Raw genomic sequence first — 18,647 nt, 5'->3', positions numbered from 1 at the left:
CACACCAAGTGTCCCAGACCATTGTCCAAATGCTTCCTGAACTCTTGGAGGCTTGGTGCTGTGACCACTTCCCTGGGGAGCCTGTTCCAGTGCCCAGCCACCCTCTGGACGAAGAACCCTTTTTTAATACCAACCTAAACCTGCTTGACACAACTTCAGACCATTCCCTTGGTCCTTCTTTCACTATCTTCATTGATCCTCCTTTGGACGCTCTCTAACAGCTTTACCCAAACCTGCCCCAGCAGTGGAGGTGAGGCTGCCCCAGCTCAGAGCAGAGCAGGACAATCCCCTCCCTTGCCTGGCTGTGATGCTGTCCCTGAATCCCCCAGGACAGGGATGGCCCTCCTGGCTCCAGGGCACTGCTGACTCGTGTTCAGCTTGCTATGGACCAGGTTACACAGGTCCCTTTCCATGGCACTGCTCTCCAGCCTCTCACCCCTGAAGGACGGCTGAAGCCATTTGGCTGCATGTGCCTGACGCGGGAAGCAGCAGAGGTGAGGCTGGGCAGTGTTTCCCAGGCAGGGCCCTGCAGGAAGGACGTGTCTCTCCCAGCGTTTCCCCTCTCGCTGCTGAACCCGCGGCCCCACGAGGGGGCTCTGCCCGCCCGGGCATCCAGCGCTTCCAGCGCTGAAATAGTGTAAGAAAGCCTGGTATCGAGAAAGATTTTGAGCTCAATCAAGTAGAGAAATCCTACCATATAGGAGGAAAATAGCACACAGCTGAACACAGTAAAGGGGAAGGGGCATTGAAACAGCACATACTGACCGAGACAGGACAGCTCAGTTTGACCACTTTGTGTCTTTTAATACATCCTTCATTGAAATTCTTAAGTTAAAATAACTGTGAAAGTGCAATCACAAAAGTATAAGGAAAATACATATTCCAGTTCAAGAAGAGATTCGTCCCCACAATGCATGAGAAAAATCAAGTGATGAGGTCATTTAAGTGCCACTGTACATATCCTCTGGAACACTGCCCTGGTCAGATAGGTAACAGCAGCTGTCCAAGGCACAGTGCTTGACTGCTCACTGCTGTTTGTAGATTACCAGCACTAAAAGAAAAACAGGTGTAAACAGCCAGAGCAACGGCAGCATAGGGGCACCATGCACAGAAACAGCAGTGACAGCTTCAGCTGTCGGCAGGGATGCTCTCCTTCGCCCTGCACTGGGCTCACATGAGCACCATGATGTCTTCCAGCGGTTTCCGGGTCAGCGCGGGCACGGTGGCATCTTTCTTGGGATATCCCACGGGGAGCAGCAGCAGGAGCTTCTCGTTGGCTGGGCGCCGGAGCAGCACCCGGAGCTGGGGGCCGCAGTTCAGGGGTGTGGAGGTCACCGTGTACAGCCCCGCGTTCTGCAGCGAGACAGACAGACACAGTGAGACAGACAGACACAGCGAGACAGACACAGTGAGACAAATAGACACAGAGAGACAGACAGACACAGTGAGACAGACGGCTGTGCTCCTTCTCTGCAGCAGCTCTTCCCACCACACTGCACACGTCCTTCAGTCCAGAAATGCTGCCTTGTTAGACCTGCTGCAGGCTTTAGAGCCCCTGATTTACTGACAACCTCAGTAGAGCATTTCTCCAGCACAGCAACAGCACATTTTCCTGCCTTGTCTGTGTGTCTGGAGAGCCACAGCCTGCCTGCTCTGCTCACTGTGATGGGCAATCTGTGGCCACAGGGAAGTTGAGAGGCAGTTGTGGGGATATGATTGGAATGCCATCCCATGGTGCTGGTGGTTGGACTAGATAACCTTGAAACATCCATTCCAAACCAAACTATTCCATGGTTCTATGATCTAGCTGTATAGAGAACTGTTTCAGGAAGATTCCTTACAGCTCTGTGTACTCCTTCTCAAGAGCTGTACCTCTCAGAGACAGGGGGCACAGGCTTTGCCTCAAAAGTTGTCACAGGACTCTGTTGGCAACTCTCACAGTGGCCATTGTTATGGATTACATCAGAATCCCAAAATAAGTCTATTCATCACTCTTCCTGTCATTCAAAATCTCACCAAAACCCTAAAAAATCTGGGCAAACAATAAAGAGCTGACATCATCCAAGGTATGATCACACAGCTGAGTCGCTTCCTGAGAGCTGCACATGTGCATTTCAGTCTCTCTGTCTATGCAATGCAAGCATTTTGGGAGGCTTTGAGATACAAGTCAGCCAGGGAGAGGTGCCCAGGAAATGCACCTGTCATGTCAAGTAATCTCTACAATCTTTGCTCCAGAGAAGAGCTAATAGTGATGGTGCTGAATGGTGCAGCAATGCACGAAAGAAAGTGTCATTCAAAACAGAATGGAGGAGAAATGGCAGTGCCTGGTAGGAAATTGTCCTGATATAAGAGGAGGCACCTTGCTGTTATCTTGCTGGCAGGCTAGGTTAACTATCAAAATAGCTTCTCTATTTAACACTTGTGTGAGTGCATCAGAGATAGAAGAAGCAGAACTGAGCACTGAGAAACCACTGAGAAAATCTAACTGGCTGGTGTCAAACATGCTGAGCTTTAGAGATCAGTTCACTTTCAGAAATGCCTCAGAAGGACTGATTGAAATAGTGCCTGTTCTGTTGAATATGTCCCTGATTTTTTTTTTCAGCATTGTATACTAAAAGTGGTTTGGTGTCAAGCTGTTTTGTAGGGATTACTGAAAAGAAGGGGCCAGTATGGCACCACATAGTCGTGCTTGGGTCTGAAGAGCCTGTCAGCCCTGTTAGCATAAGGCAGAAACCACAGGGGCTGAAGCCTGTGCCGAGAGAAGAGTGACAACTCTGGAAGCTGCATTATATTTTTCTTTCTATTAACCAGTACTGAGAATAGGAATCACCTTTTCAGATGCAGACCTGAGTAGAATTCAAAACTAAGACATATTGCCAGGAATTGGAGTAATCCAGGAGACTGAAAATGTTAAAATCTGAGCTGGGTTCCACCCTCATTTGGGCAGAACAGTCTTGGTACATAATCCAAACTAATACATTGACTCACAGTATGTTGGTTCTGTCAACATACCTGCAGTGCAGCAAGCAGGATACCACAGGCAATGGAAACACTGATTTCATTGTAGTAGTGGGTCTTCTTTTTGCCGTTTGGAAGCTGCCCATATACCTGCTTGAAAATGAGGATCAAATACGGAGCAGTGTCCAAGTACTCTTTGATCCAATTTGTTCTGGGAAAGAATGTTTAAGACATTTATTTTGCAACCTTTTCACTTTCCTGTAAATTACATTTGCTGTCTTCAAAGGGGCACTAAAGGTACATGACAATTATAGCAATAGACTAAACCTTAGAACATTTACTGCAAAGGATTAAGTATTATCAGCTTAAATAGAAACATTTCAGGAAAAGAGGTTGAATAGAGTTCTCTATTTTAACAGATTTGGCTGAGGAATTGATGTGCTCACTCTGAAGAGTTGAATTGCATACAAATAAGAGATAGTTCTTGACCTCTTATCTATGAATTGACCTCATGTGCATTTGCCCTTGAGATTATTTAATTCCTGGAATTTTGCAGATTTGCCTGTTACCAGCAGTGCCAACTTTTTTTGCCATTGCAGGGAAGACTGCTGTCAGAAAAGTTCTAAACTTTTTTTTTTTTTGTCTAAAGTCTAAACCTAAATATATTCCAATGGGAAAAATTGCTTTTCTGTTCCTGGGTATTTCAATGTTACAATTCATTTGGTTCCCAATTTCTTAAATGACAATCATGAAGCAGGATTTAGACAAGAAAATGAGTGCTTTCCACTGTTCTGACTCAAAACACATGAACCTCTGGCATTTAGTTGTTTGCATAGCACATAAATTTCCATAGCACCTAAGCACCCGAAAAATAGTAATGTTATCAAACAAGCAGGGCAAGTGAACCTTACAAAGCTTTGTGCACATGCTCCATTTGACAAGCCAAGACTCAACAGACATCTTGCCATTGTGTGAAGTTAAGCAAGTCAGTCAGACTTCGGGGGCATTTGGAACAATTAAATACTGCATAATTCAGCACTTGGATAGGGACAGACCTTGGGGTTTCCTCAGTTGGTAGCAAAGCTTCCAGTGACTTTGGGAGCTTGACTGTTTGGCAAACAACAGAAAAAAATCTGGGACAAGAGTTTCAGCCACAGAGGTTACATAGGAAAAAAAATAATTTGGAGCCAAGTGCTTGGAAAACTTTCAAAGTAGAGAGCCTGTAATCCCTTTTACTGGAAGCAATTTTATGAACCAGCTACCAAGCCATAATTCTACACATATAAGTTTTTGTTTCCAAACATGGATTTTAGAAGAATTTTAAAAGTGAGCTGGAGGAAGAAATAGAAAATTATTGAAGTCTTTCCTACACTGAAACAACATCTCTCTTCCCACCTCTTAGGTAATTGACTTTTCATACCTCAATCTTTTCAGGTCATTAACCCATCTGTCTCCCATCCTTTTTTTGTAGTTGATTTCCTCTTCTTCTTCTACAATTTCACGAATCTTATGTTTTAAATCCGGATCTTGCACTACCACAAAGGTCCAGGGCTCAGTGTGTGCTCCACTAGGTGAAGTACCTTCATACAAAACAGGGAAAAGTAAAAACCCAGGAAGGAGTGTGGGCAGTGAGAGGTATCAGCTCTTCGTTGAGAGCTTTCAGCAGACCAACTGAGCAATGGGAAAGCAAGTGGATGAGATGGGAAGAAAAGCACTAAGTTCTGGCAGACAATCCTGTCCATTTCTTCTCAAAGAATGTCAAGTCCCATTGAAGAACAGAGGTTGGTCCTTTCATACTGCCATCTTACAGGAAGCCAGTGTAAGAGTTTGTAAAAAATTCCTTTTTTGGTGGTTTTATAGGCAGTGATATGGTGCAATAATATGAATGCAATAAGGTTATTACAAAGTGTTGTACCAAAAGCAGAGCTCTGTCTGAATACACAGCCAACTCTGACACTGGTTTTAGCTAAAGGGTGAAAATAGTGGCTTTCAGGAAAACAAGGTTAAGTGACCACCTGCAGGAACCTGTCACTGACAAAGATAAGGAGCTGTACAGCACAAATATCTGCCATAGAGTGTACAGGTTTGAATTTGTTGTCCCAAAGACAGCTGGTGTTTATAGCTGTGCACACATCAAATCTGTACTTGCTCACACCACTGGAGAAATATTTTAATGGCCTAGAGGTTAAAAGCCACAAGGTGAAGAATATGTATTTGCACGGAGGTTCACAGATACATAGGTTAAGAAGACTGCTTAGATCTCTCTGATATCTCATATACATTTAAAATATTTAAAGAACTTGAATGCAAACAATACTAAGTTCAATACTAGTTCAAGAAACACTAAATAAGCAGTTTGAATTATTTTGATATATGAAAGTGTTTTTATATTGTGAACCTTGCCTTCCCTCAGGTTTGGGTAAAAACTGATGGCATTTGTGATTCCTTTTGTTTTATTTTCCTCTTCATAGCCCAAAGCTTTCAGGGTTACTAAGTACTTCATCTGCACGCCAGGCTTGTTTGCTTTGCTGCATTTGCCAAAACATGCTCAGTGTTTTAATGACTCCTAGTTAATTAGAGGGAGATGGAGACTCGTTGCAGTGCAGTAACAAAGCTGCTTGCAGTTTTTAAAGGGAAAATAATGCACCTCAAATGTGGAGATTCTTTAGATTATTAACCCTGTTAAAGGCTACTGAACTTTTCTCTAAGGCAGCTTGGGAATATTTTCTATAGTAGCAGCAGCTGGCTCATAGAATAAGAGAAATAATGAGGGTAAAAACCACTCCTGGCTGAAGTCAATGTTACTAAAGAAGAGATGAGATCAGGCCAGGACATGAGAGTAATGATTTGAAACACATAAATTCTCACAACAACAACAAAAATAATCAATTTCTGAGATTCAGTCAAATAACCTCTATTAGGGTCCTCAGCATAACACTTCAGTCATATGCAACAGGGGTCTGACACTACCATTGGAAGAACTGGAAACATTTTTCTGTTCTAGACTGAAATTCTTTCCCTTTATCAACCACCAACCATTTATGTCAACTGAAATATTTTGCATGGCTGAGAAAACTTAATCTATTTGTTTGTGGGGGGACCCCAAAAAACAAAGCCCACACATGATAATTATCTTTATAATGCATTAAATTTCAAAGCATGTAAAGTACACATGGCTTGACATTTTTGAGAAAAATCTTCAATATTTCTATTTAAAAGATGCCTTGATAAAGCATACATAGATTTAATTTTCAGTAACATCTTTTAGAGGTTGAAAATGAAGTTTGTTTCATGCTGTTGAAATGCTCTTCCCTTATGGGTAAAGTGCAAATACAAAGGAACTGGGAGAACTCCAGACCAGTCTCCGACAGCAGTTGTTCAAGCCGAGTAATTTCTAATCAATCAATTGTGCTAATTAATTCCAGCTACAGGTGAATCTAGGAAAACCATAAGCAAAATTCCAGTTCCCTTGGCTTTTCCACACCACCTTTTCACAGTTAGACAGTTGAACAGCAATGCTGATCCTTTTTTTCTCCCCAGACCTTGAAGCACTCAGTGCCTACCTGCTGTTCTGATGACATTATCGATCACCTCCCTGGGGACTGGCTCATCACTGAGAAACCTGACAGACCTCCTCTTATTCAGCAGCTCATAGAACATCCGTGACCTCTCGATCATTTCAGCCTCAGAGTAGCGCTCGCCAGTGAAGGGGACATGGGCAACATTTTCTTCAAGTCCTTGCCACTCTTCCTCACCCTCTGCAAGAAAATACAGGTGGTTAGGGATTTTTTTTTTATTTTATTTTTTTTTTTTCTGGAGAATGCTGTAGATATCCTTGGCATTCACACAGTAATACACCTTGTCCTGCACTTCTACACCACTGGTGAGGTGAAGTCTGAGGTTACAGTTGACACAACTCATTGATCCCCAGCTCCAGCTACTGAATAAACACCTTGTTCAAATACCAAGAGGCAGGGGGGTCCTGGCTGGCTCTAGCAAATGTGATCCACAAGGAAGTCATTGCCTGCAAGCCTGCCTGTATAAATGGGTTACAAACTGAAACAGCACCAAAAAAGTGGACAGACTTCCAGCCCACTTTTCTCAGCAAATAAATGTGAACATGTGTGTTCCTTCTTGAGCTGTTTAATAAGGAAAAAAAAATCAATTAAATTACTGAAGTTAAGAAGAGATCTTAACTACCAATATGTGTAAAATCTCCTCTGAAGAGCTGAATGTCAACTTCTTCCATATTCATGTTTCAAGGCAGAAGCATTGCAAGCTTTGGCTCTGCAGAAATGTGACTTTGTGGTAAAGCTCTTTGGTTTCCCAATACTTTCAGCATAAGAGGAAATGGATGTCAGACATCTATACTTAGGATAACAACATATCAAATGTAGGATATTGTGTTTCTTGGCTTTAATTTAAAAACTCTAAATGATTCTCCATTTCACTGAAATCTGTCTGTTTATATCACAAAATGAATCTTTTGTTGTCTCTGAGGCCTCTTTCTCCCCCATATTCCTAGAATCAGCATGGATAGCATTTTTTTGCAGCTATAATGTGGAAGTTAAAGCCATTTAAATGCTACATTTTGACTAGTCAATAGTATTGAGCAATCTGCTACAGAGAGCTGAGTCAGGAAAAAATATTCCAGTTCTTTTTCTGTCGCTATTAGGCTATTATTCCTGAATCATAGCAATCTCCAGCACAAATTCAAACAGCAATTACTTCTGTGTTTTAGTAGTATGCCGTTGCCTTAGAGACCAGGCTGGCTTTTTGTTCATTTTAAAAGCAGTGAAATATTCAAGTGTGGCTCAGCCTGTGTGAAGGGGTGATATAAATCCAGTTTCATAAACTGAATCTAAACGGAATGGTTCTGGTCCCCAAACAGCACACATTTCATTTTGTGTACAAAGAATTCACCCTGAGAATTTGTTTTGTTTAGCATTTCATGTTAAGCACTCTTGGTCACAGTCTGCAAGGACCTGGCTCCAGGTTAATGAAAGCAGTGAGCCCTTGTAAAAATTTTTTTGTGAACATCTTGCTCAAAAAGTTAAAGGGTGCCTCTTGATAAGGTTCCCTTTATGGTCTCCACTCAGTAAAATAGTGATGAGTGCTTGCTTGTTTTGTGTTGTGGAGAGGTTTTCCTGTGTAAGTAGAAGTGAAGCTGCTGTTTGGTCAAGATAATTCAACTTAATAATGAGGTGAAAAAAATAAATGTACTTTCAAAGACTTTGAACATGAGACAAAGGTGAGATGGGTAATGAGAATAGAAAATCTCAATATACTTAACACAGGAATACCAGCTGAAGCAGAAAAACCTAGAAGTGCAGGAACTGACACACAAAACCAAAACTCTCCTGGCAAATTTATTTTTTTTAAATAAATTAATTTATTATATATTCTCTTCCACCATGTGTCTACCATTCTTTCTTAGCAGTTAACATTATCCATATGCTGACTTTAAATCATTATCAGCACCATCTGTTTAGTGCATGCTCTCTCTATATCTCTAATTGCTGTGTTTAGACGTACTCCTGTTTGTACAGTCACGTTAAACAATACCACCAAGTGTCTTGTTTATCTCTCTTTGTACTCCACCTCTTGATGGACAACAGACATCCTGCTAGCAAGTCTATTACTTTGTTAGCCACATTCTCAGGATTGCCATCAATTCTGTTGCTCTTTTACAGCAGTCATCAAGCTTCCTGCTTTTTAAGTAAATTTGGAATGGTTTGGCTCAGACATCCCAAATGGAATCTCATTTTTAAAGTACTATATGTCTATCTCTATCAGAAATGCCTCTCAGGATACAGACTATGTTCTTCCCAGCAGTCCATATGGGAGGTTATAATCAGCCTGCAAATCATGTAACAAATTTTGCCTCAGTTTGAAGCAAGAGTTCTTAATTAAATACTCATACTGGAAGCAATAAGTTGTCATTTCACTTCTGTTGGCCACTTATTTTACCTACACTGACACTTCTCTGTCTTGCTGGCCTCCATTTGTATGTCATTACGATATTTCACTTTTACGCTCCTTGGTTTTATGCAAAGACCAGGAGATAGTATTACCAATAGAGACTGCTCCTTGAGAAATCCCAGTCAAGATTACTGCATTTGCTTTCCAAACAAGTTTCTTCTCTAGGGAATTGCTTCTTAAGCTTACAGTTACTCTCTAATTCTCTTTTACAGTGTAAAGACATGACACATAGGAAAAAAATTCAATGTATGTAAAGAACATCTTTGGTCTTAAATGCTGGGTGACCTATCCTGTGAGTTCTTTGTCTGATTAATGGCAGGCTGCTGCAAAATGGGCCACGACAGGAATCCCAGTAGTGAATCCAGCCCTGAACTGAGTGTGACTAATGGGGAACTAAAAGAGATGGATTACCCTGCTACTGGGTTATAAATAGTGGTTAGCAGGCTGATCCTGGAAACCTCAAGAGTGGGTCAGGGATCTTAAGCAAAAGAAGTGGCAAGTTGGGGAGGCACAGGCCCTGGAAGAAAGACCTCAGCATGAAAATATTGTGAAAATTACCTCAACTGGAATATAGTTGCGGGAGGTTTCTTATGATCTTAAAAGAAATAGAGGAGCTGTTTCTATAGGAAAAACCTACTATAAGGAAAGCTGAGAAATAATCTAGTTACCACAGGAGGATATACACTAGGGCTGGAAGAGAATCCTTTAAAATCAAGAGGATGGAACAGATTAAATACATATACAGTAGTATTAAATAAGTTTGGGCAGGCAGAAAGGTAGAGGAGGGTTTTTAACCCATAGTAAGAAATTCTGGACAAGCCTTTCAGCAAGATTAGAGAAAAAGGGTCACAAAAGTCCAGCTTTCATGTTCATTCAGGTGATGACAAAGGCTGGATGTACTTGCAGCAGCAGGAAGATACACACATGGTAATGCATTGGGTCCATCTAAGTCCTGTAGTCCTAAGTGATGCAAAACATGAACTGTCATTGAAAAGGAAGTTTAAATTACAACTGTCTCATCCATGTCAGTAGTAGCATTATTGAGGTATGGGAAGTCTTTAAAACTGGGGAGAGGAGAAATGCTTTTAAGTGGAACAGGTCTATTATAAGGAGTATCACAAGCAACCAGCAGTGCATTTTCAGAAGACATGGAACATTTGGGACTTTTTGCATTGCTTTGTAGTCCTTAAGTGGAGTGCATCATCAGTGTCCTTGCCAATCCACAGCACAACAATCTCTCATTCTGGATCTTGTAAATTAAGAAAAATGTTACAGGATAGATGGGCATGCAAACAAATCTGAAGTACTGCCAATTAAAGCATTAAACAAATGGACTGAATGCTTTGCACTTAACAAAAGACCCGGGGTTTCTGGCTGCTGCAAGAGCCATCCATCTCTTCAACTATGGAAAGCACAACACAGACAAGCTCTAGGAGCTCAAGGAGCACTTGGCCCTCACAGTTCTACCCTTCAATGCCAATAAGTGACCCTACTGAGCCTGCCCAAGCAGTTCAGCTACTTACACTGAAAGCTCTGCTGCTCAAAGGAGTGTCCTTCTCATGGGAAGCATCCCTGGGGGCTCCACTTCAGGGAAGGTTTGTGGGGGTACAAGTAAGGTTGGTGCTTTTCTGTTTTTCTAGTAGAGTGCTTCACTCTCTCAGCAAATAGACCTTGCTTTGGTAAGGGACATGAATCAAAGTGCTTGGTCTTCAGCTTCCCCTTCAGAGGGGTGCTGAAAATTCAGCTTGTTCACATGGGGTAGCCCTAGATTCTACCTTTGGACAAGGCCTTCAGAATGTTTCATTTTACCTAACTCAAATTCTCTTCAGAGGAACTTAATCTTTAAGCACAAGCCAGCCTGAGACATTAAAGTACAACGGAGCTTGTCTAATAAAGTAAGATACATTAATAAAATAGCAGAATTTACACAGCAGGTAAAATATTTGTTACTATTAAAAAATCTCTTTTTACATCCGTATTTCCATTTCAGCATCTAGTGCCATCAGTGAAAATTTTAACACTGACAAGAAGGTTAACATGTTTTGATCCTTAATCAAGGCTTTAGCAAAGTAGCAGATCCTTACTAACTCTTCTCATTGCTACTCTTTTCACCTAGGCTGGGCTTTTCACTACTGGAGAAAAATTTCCCTATGAATGACGAAAATATTTTAACATTTCTAGAGATAAAAGACACTAATGATTTACAAATAAATTAGCTTCAATCACACAGCATTAAGGGAAAGATCATTATTTGTTACTAAAAGCAAAATAGCAGGAAAACATAATATTGGATGACATGGTATATTGAGAAGGGTTTTACTTAAAAGCAAATAAAACTTAGCAACAGTACCAACATGTCTATCTGTCAAAAAAATTTGCAAGTAATTTTAGACTAGTACAGCTTTGAATTTAGCACTGAATTACAGGGAAAGCAACTAACACATAAAAGACTAAAATTTTTTAGGTAGAGCTGTGGCAGTGAGGCTTCTTGATAAGAGCTAATAGGTTTGTTTATGCAGAGGATCTAAATTTTTTAACTTACAGAAACAGCTATAGTCCAAGATGATAATTCATAGCTTATAATTTGAACTACCCACAGGAATTCTAATTTACAGCAATTTAACTGAACTAGCAAGCCATTAGTAACAAAGAAATTATGGGATAATTTTATACAGAATCTATTTTGCATTGAACCAAGGAGGATACTACACATGAACTGATTTGTAAAGAAATTGTATCAATTTGGAAAATAGTCAACAGAGTTTAAACCTTTCCTGGTATCAACTATTTTCAGAAACTGATAAACAACACTAAAACAAAAAACACTGAACATTGAAAAAAAGAGTGGTTCTTAAGTCTATGTGCAGAAGAACACTGTAAGGTTTAAGATTCCTACAAGCAGACTGAGGGAACATGTCATTATGGGGAAAAAATAACCCAGACTGACCCTCAAAAAGCCTTTGAAACCAGCTTGAGGGAGAAAAAAAGAAAATTAAAAGATCTGCATTAACTACAACTTTAAAAAATTGATAGGAACAGAACTTGGTAGAGTTTTTATTTCACAAAGAAATAAAGTGAGTTTATGGAGGATAGTTAGGAAGTAAGAAAAAGGAAGAGTACATTTTGTGCTTAGACTTTTGTCCAAGCTGTGATTCAGAAAACGCTAATGAAAATAAAGGGAATTCTGTATGGGTTCAAATATGCAGCTGAGTGAACAGTTTATCACCACCACCACATTTTGTTCTTAAATATTTGATCAACACAGCTCCCAATAAAGCTGTCATTGACATTCTCAGAAGCAAAAATGGAAGACCTCTGTCAAAACAGTAATAAACACATTTCCAACTTTTTTAACTGTGCTGAGACCGAATATGTGGCACTGAGTGATAAAGTGGGATGACTTGCAGATAGAAACACTCTGCTCAGGTCTTGCCTTCCCTAATAAGGCATGGGAGGAGACTGTGGGGAATTCAGCAGGATCTCCTCTCTTTCCTTACTCTCATAGAGTCCCCCATAGATCTGGGATCTGATGAGAGGAGGAAAATAAATATATATATATGTGTGTGTGTGTATATATAATAATATATAATATACATAATATGTATGTATTATATATATATATATATATATATATATATATATATATAATTATTTTTTTTTTCACTCTGATCTGTAGGGTCTGGAGGGAACAGAGATTTACACCAAAAGAGATATGACATGAGGACTGCCTCCTTCCATGGAGCTGACAAGCTCAGGGCACAGCAGCAGTATTGTGCTGAGCACTGTTGTACTGTGGTGAAGTCCAAAAGATTGCACCTCCTTTACTGTATCAGCAGATAAAATTCAAACAACAGAAGTTTGGAATAAGATTTTTCTTACCTTCTTCTTCTAAGGGATGGTCAGTGCCATCTTTTAAGTCTTCATCCACCCATGGGCGAGATGGATGCTTGCTTTTAGTGTCACGTTTTTCCTTCTCTCCATTCGTCTTCTTCATTATTACCCCAATCAGAACACATATAATAGCTATAAATACTGGTGTGAGGGAAGAGAAGAGTGCCATGACTGTGGAAATGTGGAGCCTTTCTTCCAAGTTCAGTAGTTTCTCATGAAAAGGAGAGGCTGAAGGGCAAAGAGCAGCAAAGCAGTAAGCAAAAAGGGGTGGACTCAAGGTTCAGTCCTCCACCCTATCTTGCTTCTACTTTTCAGACACCGCCCTCACAATCTCCTCTGTGATGGGCTCCTGCTGTTAATGAACAGCTCCTGCAGTTAAAAAAAACTCCAGACCAAGGAGTATATATTTTCTGAGTAGAAACATCTTATAAACAGCAAGCAGAGGCATTGAGCATGCACATAAATGCTATCCAGTGCAAAATAAATTTTAAAACCCCAAGGTTTTTTTCAAACTCCAGACTCAGGCAAAAGACTTCTCCCTTCTAGTTTTAATTGTTATGGTTATCTCAGTAATCTTTCTTGTAATAGTGGTTATGAGAAGAGCCAAGTGGGAATATGACTTTTAAAAACTAATGGTATCTCTTCAATGTTCAACTCATAAAAGTAGCATTTCATTATTCAGAATATCACCAATAGCAAATCAGTTTGCAGCACCACCTTCAGCTATGTCAACAGGTCAATAGAACAGATAAGTAAAGGGGCAGCATTGCCTCTGTGTAAAGCATGAGTGAGGCAATTCACAGAGCCCTGTATTCATCTTGGTCATTCTGGGTGAACTGACAAGAAGAATTCAAGGAATCAATCAAGGACTCGTGAGGGCTGCAGTGAATTTTAAAGCCATGTTTCAGCATCTTATCAAACTGATAGGATCCTGGTATAATGCAATAATGGTCAATGTCTAAATACTTAACCCATTTTACCTCAGCCAGCTGCCTGGGGACTGAACTGACACAGCAGCACTGATTTGCTGTCTTTATCTGGGGCTGTTGGACACACTGATAATGAAATGTCAGGTGGCAGAGGGTGCTGAGGGCTGTGCTGGAGAGCAGGGTGCAGGAGCTCTCTGCATGCAGTCACCAGTGCCCATCAGCTCTTCTTAGCACCTGCTGAACACCAACCTTGCCAAGCCTTGTCTTGTGCCATACTGGGCCATTTCTGATGTCCTGGCATCCATGGCAAGATAACCTGCATTTTCGATAAGTCCCTCCCCCCAGGATAAGTGAGAGTTGTGAGTGTAACCATACCAGGAGATGGTGAGTAAGTCCCAAGGCACATCAGCATTTCAGCTGGCAGCTGCAGGGGCTCATGGCATTCCCTGCCTAGGGCACCCCTGGTTTCCTCAACATGAAAACCAGAACACACAGGGGAGAGGGAAGTTGGAGCTTTCACAGGTTCCATCCTGACAGGTTGTCAGTCCATACTCTGCCACTCATGCCTCTCACCCCACCAGTTTTGCAGCACTGGGCACACCATTACTGGTCCCTTTTGACTGTCACTCCAAGGGCTCCCCACCTTCCAGTGCTCCAGCAGTTAGTGGCTTGAGGATTGGTCTGTGTGTTGGGAAGCACAGGTTAATGGCCAGGCAAGAAGAGGAATGTGTGCCCACACTGGTTGGCCACACACAATGGAAATCTGGCTGACAGTCCAGACGTGTATCCTCTTTTAATACAAGCATCTTGTGTTAAAAGGGCAAGGTCAAGCGTGTTGCACAGCTGTGCACATATTGTCCAAACATGCATAGAGACAAATGAAACTGCCTCAAAGCTTTACCCAGGCTGGGCTTTCTCAGCTGCCCAGCTCAGATACAGAATGAATACTTTACTTCTGTTACACTGCATCCTACTCCAACACAAAGGCCCTCAGTTCCTGTAGGTAGCAGTCCTTATAGGCAATATTTGGGATCTGTGTAAGAAGGATGGCCCCAGAGCCAGCCAAAGGACTGCACAAATCCACCTAAGATGTAATAAAGAGGACATGCAAAAGTTGTGTTTAAATTCCTAATCTAATCTAATCCAGTAAAGTTGGAAATAAACTTCCACCTACCTCTGACTAAGAGGATAATTTGCTTGAAAATCCAATCCATGGATCTTGTCTTTCCTACTCTCCAGTCAATTTGTGACCTGGGACATGTGCTTAGATCATTGATTTGGGTTGCATGTATAAAAATCCCAAACCTGTACACTCTATAGGAATAGAAACAACTATCTCATGGGGGGAAAAAAGAAAATAGATAAATGTATCCTCTCCCTCCTTGATTTACAGTACATATTTAAACTCATTTGTTCCCACCTGCTGGCTGTCCAGCCTTGGGAAGAGGTACTTTACCTAATCCCAATTAGAAACATTAAATTAATTCATGAGACTAGAGAAAGATCCTGCAGTTTTATCAGACACATTTTCAACAGCCTACTCTGTGGCAAGGGAGGAAAACAGATTGTGGTCTGAATGGCACTGACTGTTTCTCCCACAGGGAATATGTTAACCTTGATTATTCACATACACCATAAATTAAAATCTGGATGCTTTGCAGCTGAGAATCTATCCCATGAAGAGACAGGTCTGTACTGAAAGAGAGAAGCAATATAGAAGGGTGAATGATGTTGTTTAAAATAACTACCTCTATTTGTAATGCTGGAAACTTTGTAATAGCTAAATGCTCCAGAATAACTTTGACTTCCTTGGAGGTGATATTAATTTTTATTTTGTAGAACAGAGAAAGGAAGAAAGTTAAATAAAAGTCCCTTTGGTATTATATTAGGTTAAATCTATTTGGTGTTACATATTGTAAATTGTGCAGTTGAACTTCAACCTCACAGAAACCCCAGCCTACCTTGTTTAATTAAAACCTGAATCAGTTTAAATAATTCTATACTGGAGATATTTAGAACAGAAACATGGTGATGTCTTGAGGAATTCTGGGAAAGGGTGGGTGGAAGCAGTTAATTTTTGTACAGTAGATTTCAGTCAGGTTTTCTGTAAGCTTTTTTTTTTCAATCCAAACTTTATAGAATTGTAATTAATATTATCATGACAAATTCAAGAAAATTTATTACAATTATTTATTCTGTTCTACAGAATAAATTTCTGTCTCCAGTGAAACAAAGGGTAGATATCCTTAGCTGAGATAAGAAAAATTTACTGGAAACAGCAACGAGATAAGAAAACTGTGTTTCATTCTTGCCTGTCAGTGGGAACACCTTTGGTATTTTGCTGGTAGTTTTGACTGTGTCCATGAGAATGTGACAACATTCATCTTGCCATTTTACTCCAAAAACCTGGATTTCCCAGGCAGGTCCTTTAATCTTACTCTGTTTTATGCAGAATTGGCCTTCAGGAGGATCTGGGTTATCTTCTCCCCTTTCTCAAAAACTTCTCCTGCCATGTTGCCCCATATGGTGGTGTCACCAAAGAACTGCAGGTGTTCTGGAGCCTCACCCTTTTCCAGTGCAGCCTGGATCAGTCCATGGCAGATGGTGGGACTGTCAATTCCAGGTCAATTCCAGGTGTACTGCACACCCCTCCAGGTGAAAGCAAACTGAGGCCTGCACTCTGCTGCCAGAGGAGTGGAGAAAAGCACATTGCCATCATCAATAAGCTACATCATTCTCCTTGGATGTGAGAATCCCTTACTTCTGCCTCTCCCATGAAGTGCATGGTATAGAGTAACACCCAGGACAAATACTACATTTGTTTCAGAAGTGAGTTTCACAATGAAGCTTGTGTTTACCAAAAAGAAATTCCAAAAGCTGTTTTAATGCCATCCTTGTCAGCTCCCAGCTCAGTATATGCCTGCTGTGGGCAAGGCAGAACCATGCATGAACTACTTAATCCAATTTCCCAATCAACACATTGAGACAAATATCTGGGATCAGCTGAAACTTATCTGTTAGGTATTGGCATTACTAAAAATATAATTAGCTTAATAAGTGTCTCCATCTCTGTGGCATATCTAGCAATCCCCTCCTGTCAGTGACCAGCACACAGTGCTTCTGAGCAAGGTGACCCTCACTTTTCTGCTGCCTCTTGCCTCTTCTTGCACTCACACATACAACACCCCTTGCCCCCAGACACTGTATGATCTCTTTATGACCCCTGGAGATATCATATATCTTGCCCTGGAGCATTAGATTTGATTATCTTTTTCATTAACTTAGCTCAGATTGCCACAAATGTTATTAGTGCTTATGAACTACCCTTTTGAAATCTAACAGTACAGTGGGTAATAGAATTACATCCCATAGCAACAAAGGCACAAGAAAACAGAGCACAATGCAACAGAGCAATTCTTTCCATTTGTCCCCAGTATAGGGCCCTTCACTTGCAAACTCCCTGTGTTTATGTATTACAGGCAGAAGCAATCACCTTACCATAGACACGACTCACTAGCATCTTTCTAAATAGAACAATCCATTTATTAGGATCTGTCTTATCAGATGAACCATCAGTTGTGCTCAACAGGACAATTAATGCTCCCCAAAATATTTCTGATTTCAGAAAATTACTTAAATTTAACCCAGAGACTAATTTGCCCCCAGATTCATAGCAGAATGAGGAATTTGCTGTTGCTGTACCAATGTTACCACCATGAAGCTGTAAGAGTGAATTTCCACACAGCAGGAATGTGGTGGACATTAGTAATGCTACTCACTGAAGTAAAGCTGCATGGCTGAGTTTTCAGAAACTCACTAAAACTCTAAACAAAGATCCCAAAAACATCACTGAACTTAAATGGAAATCACCATGGATAACACAGATAACTGCAGATAACACAGACCTTGAAAGATATTTGCCCCAAATTGGGGAATAATAAAGACAAAATATTATTTTTCCACAATCCCTTTTAGGCACAGACTCATAATAGGCTATGTTTAAATCTGTTTTATTCTGCGAGTTACCTTTGATACCAGCTGGTGGGGAAAAGTAAAGACCATTTCTGAATAGCCCCATGGGAACACACAGCCTAATAGAGACTGTTAATACCTCTTCAGAACAGTATTTAGGGTACAGGAGGGGGGGTAGCAATGTTCTCCTCCAAATGGCCAGCAGGCTGGGAATAGCCTCTTTCAGATCTCAGCATACATTTTCTGCATATTGGGCCAAAGAGGGGCAGAATGCAGAGGCAGAGATCCAAAAGGCAGATTCTGTATGACCACACTGCCCAAGGTGGGGGCTGAAGTACGTGCATAGGTAGATCTAAACCAGCTCCATTATCAGAGCCAGCACAGTTATCACCATGCCAAAGGCTTACCCAGAGCCTGGACAAAGACTCTGACACTCCTGCAGCTGCAGCTCCCCAGCTCCATCCCCAGGGTCACAGGGCCCATGCCTGCCCTGCCTGGGCTGCTGACTGCAGCACAGGCATCATCCCAGATCTATCTCTCTTCCCTGCCAGCTCACAGTGCAGGAGAACAAGTTCTCATAGCAAGTTTATAGTCATGCCCCACATGATCAGACTTTTCAGATCATGATGTCAAGTGAGGTAACAGCAGTAGAGAAATGGTAACTGGATGTCCTTTGTAGCTGATGAGAGAAACATTGCTATTGTCTTTTTGGTGCTGAGAAGAAATACAGGGAGAAGAAAAATAGAATAAAAATATAAAGTAAAAGGCAAAAGAGGAAAAAAATTACTCCCCTATTTTTTAGAGGTGGATTTTTATTTCCAATTATTAATACATCCTTCTTTTTGTATGCTCACAGAGAGGAAAAACTGTCTTTCCTTCCATACTGCTATGACAGGACAGCTGAATGGCAGCATG

The 18,647-nt window shown here is 41.0% G+C and overlaps 1 protein-coding gene across 1 annotated transcript; it reads right to left on the bottom strand.

The window, feature by feature from the left end:
* Window positions 1-783: 783 nt before the first annotated feature.
* IYD (iodotyrosine deiodinase) lies at window positions 784-13,088 on the bottom strand. Its single transcript, XM_079297572.1, has 5 exons — window positions 12,820-13,088; window positions 6,522-6,716; window positions 4,379-4,538; window positions 3,013-3,169; window positions 784-1,353 (listed from the first exon to the last, which is right to left on the bottom strand). The coding sequence occupies exons 1-5, from the start codon at window positions 12,998-13,000 to the stop codon at window positions 1,171-1,173; spliced, it is 876 nt and encodes a 291-aa protein (XP_079153698.1). The 5' UTR covers window positions 13,001-13,088; the 3' UTR covers window positions 784-1,170.
* Window positions 13,089-18,647: the final 5,559 nt, after the last annotated feature.

This window comes from Erithacus rubecula, assembly GCF_903797595.1.
Source record: "Erithacus rubecula genome assembly, chromosome: 2".
NCBI classification, from domain to species: Eukaryota; Metazoa; Chordata; class Aves; order Passeriformes; family Muscicapidae; genus Erithacus; species Erithacus rubecula.
Note: the sequence above shows the minus strand (reverse complement) of the source record. Positions and strands in the feature narration are given on the sequence as shown.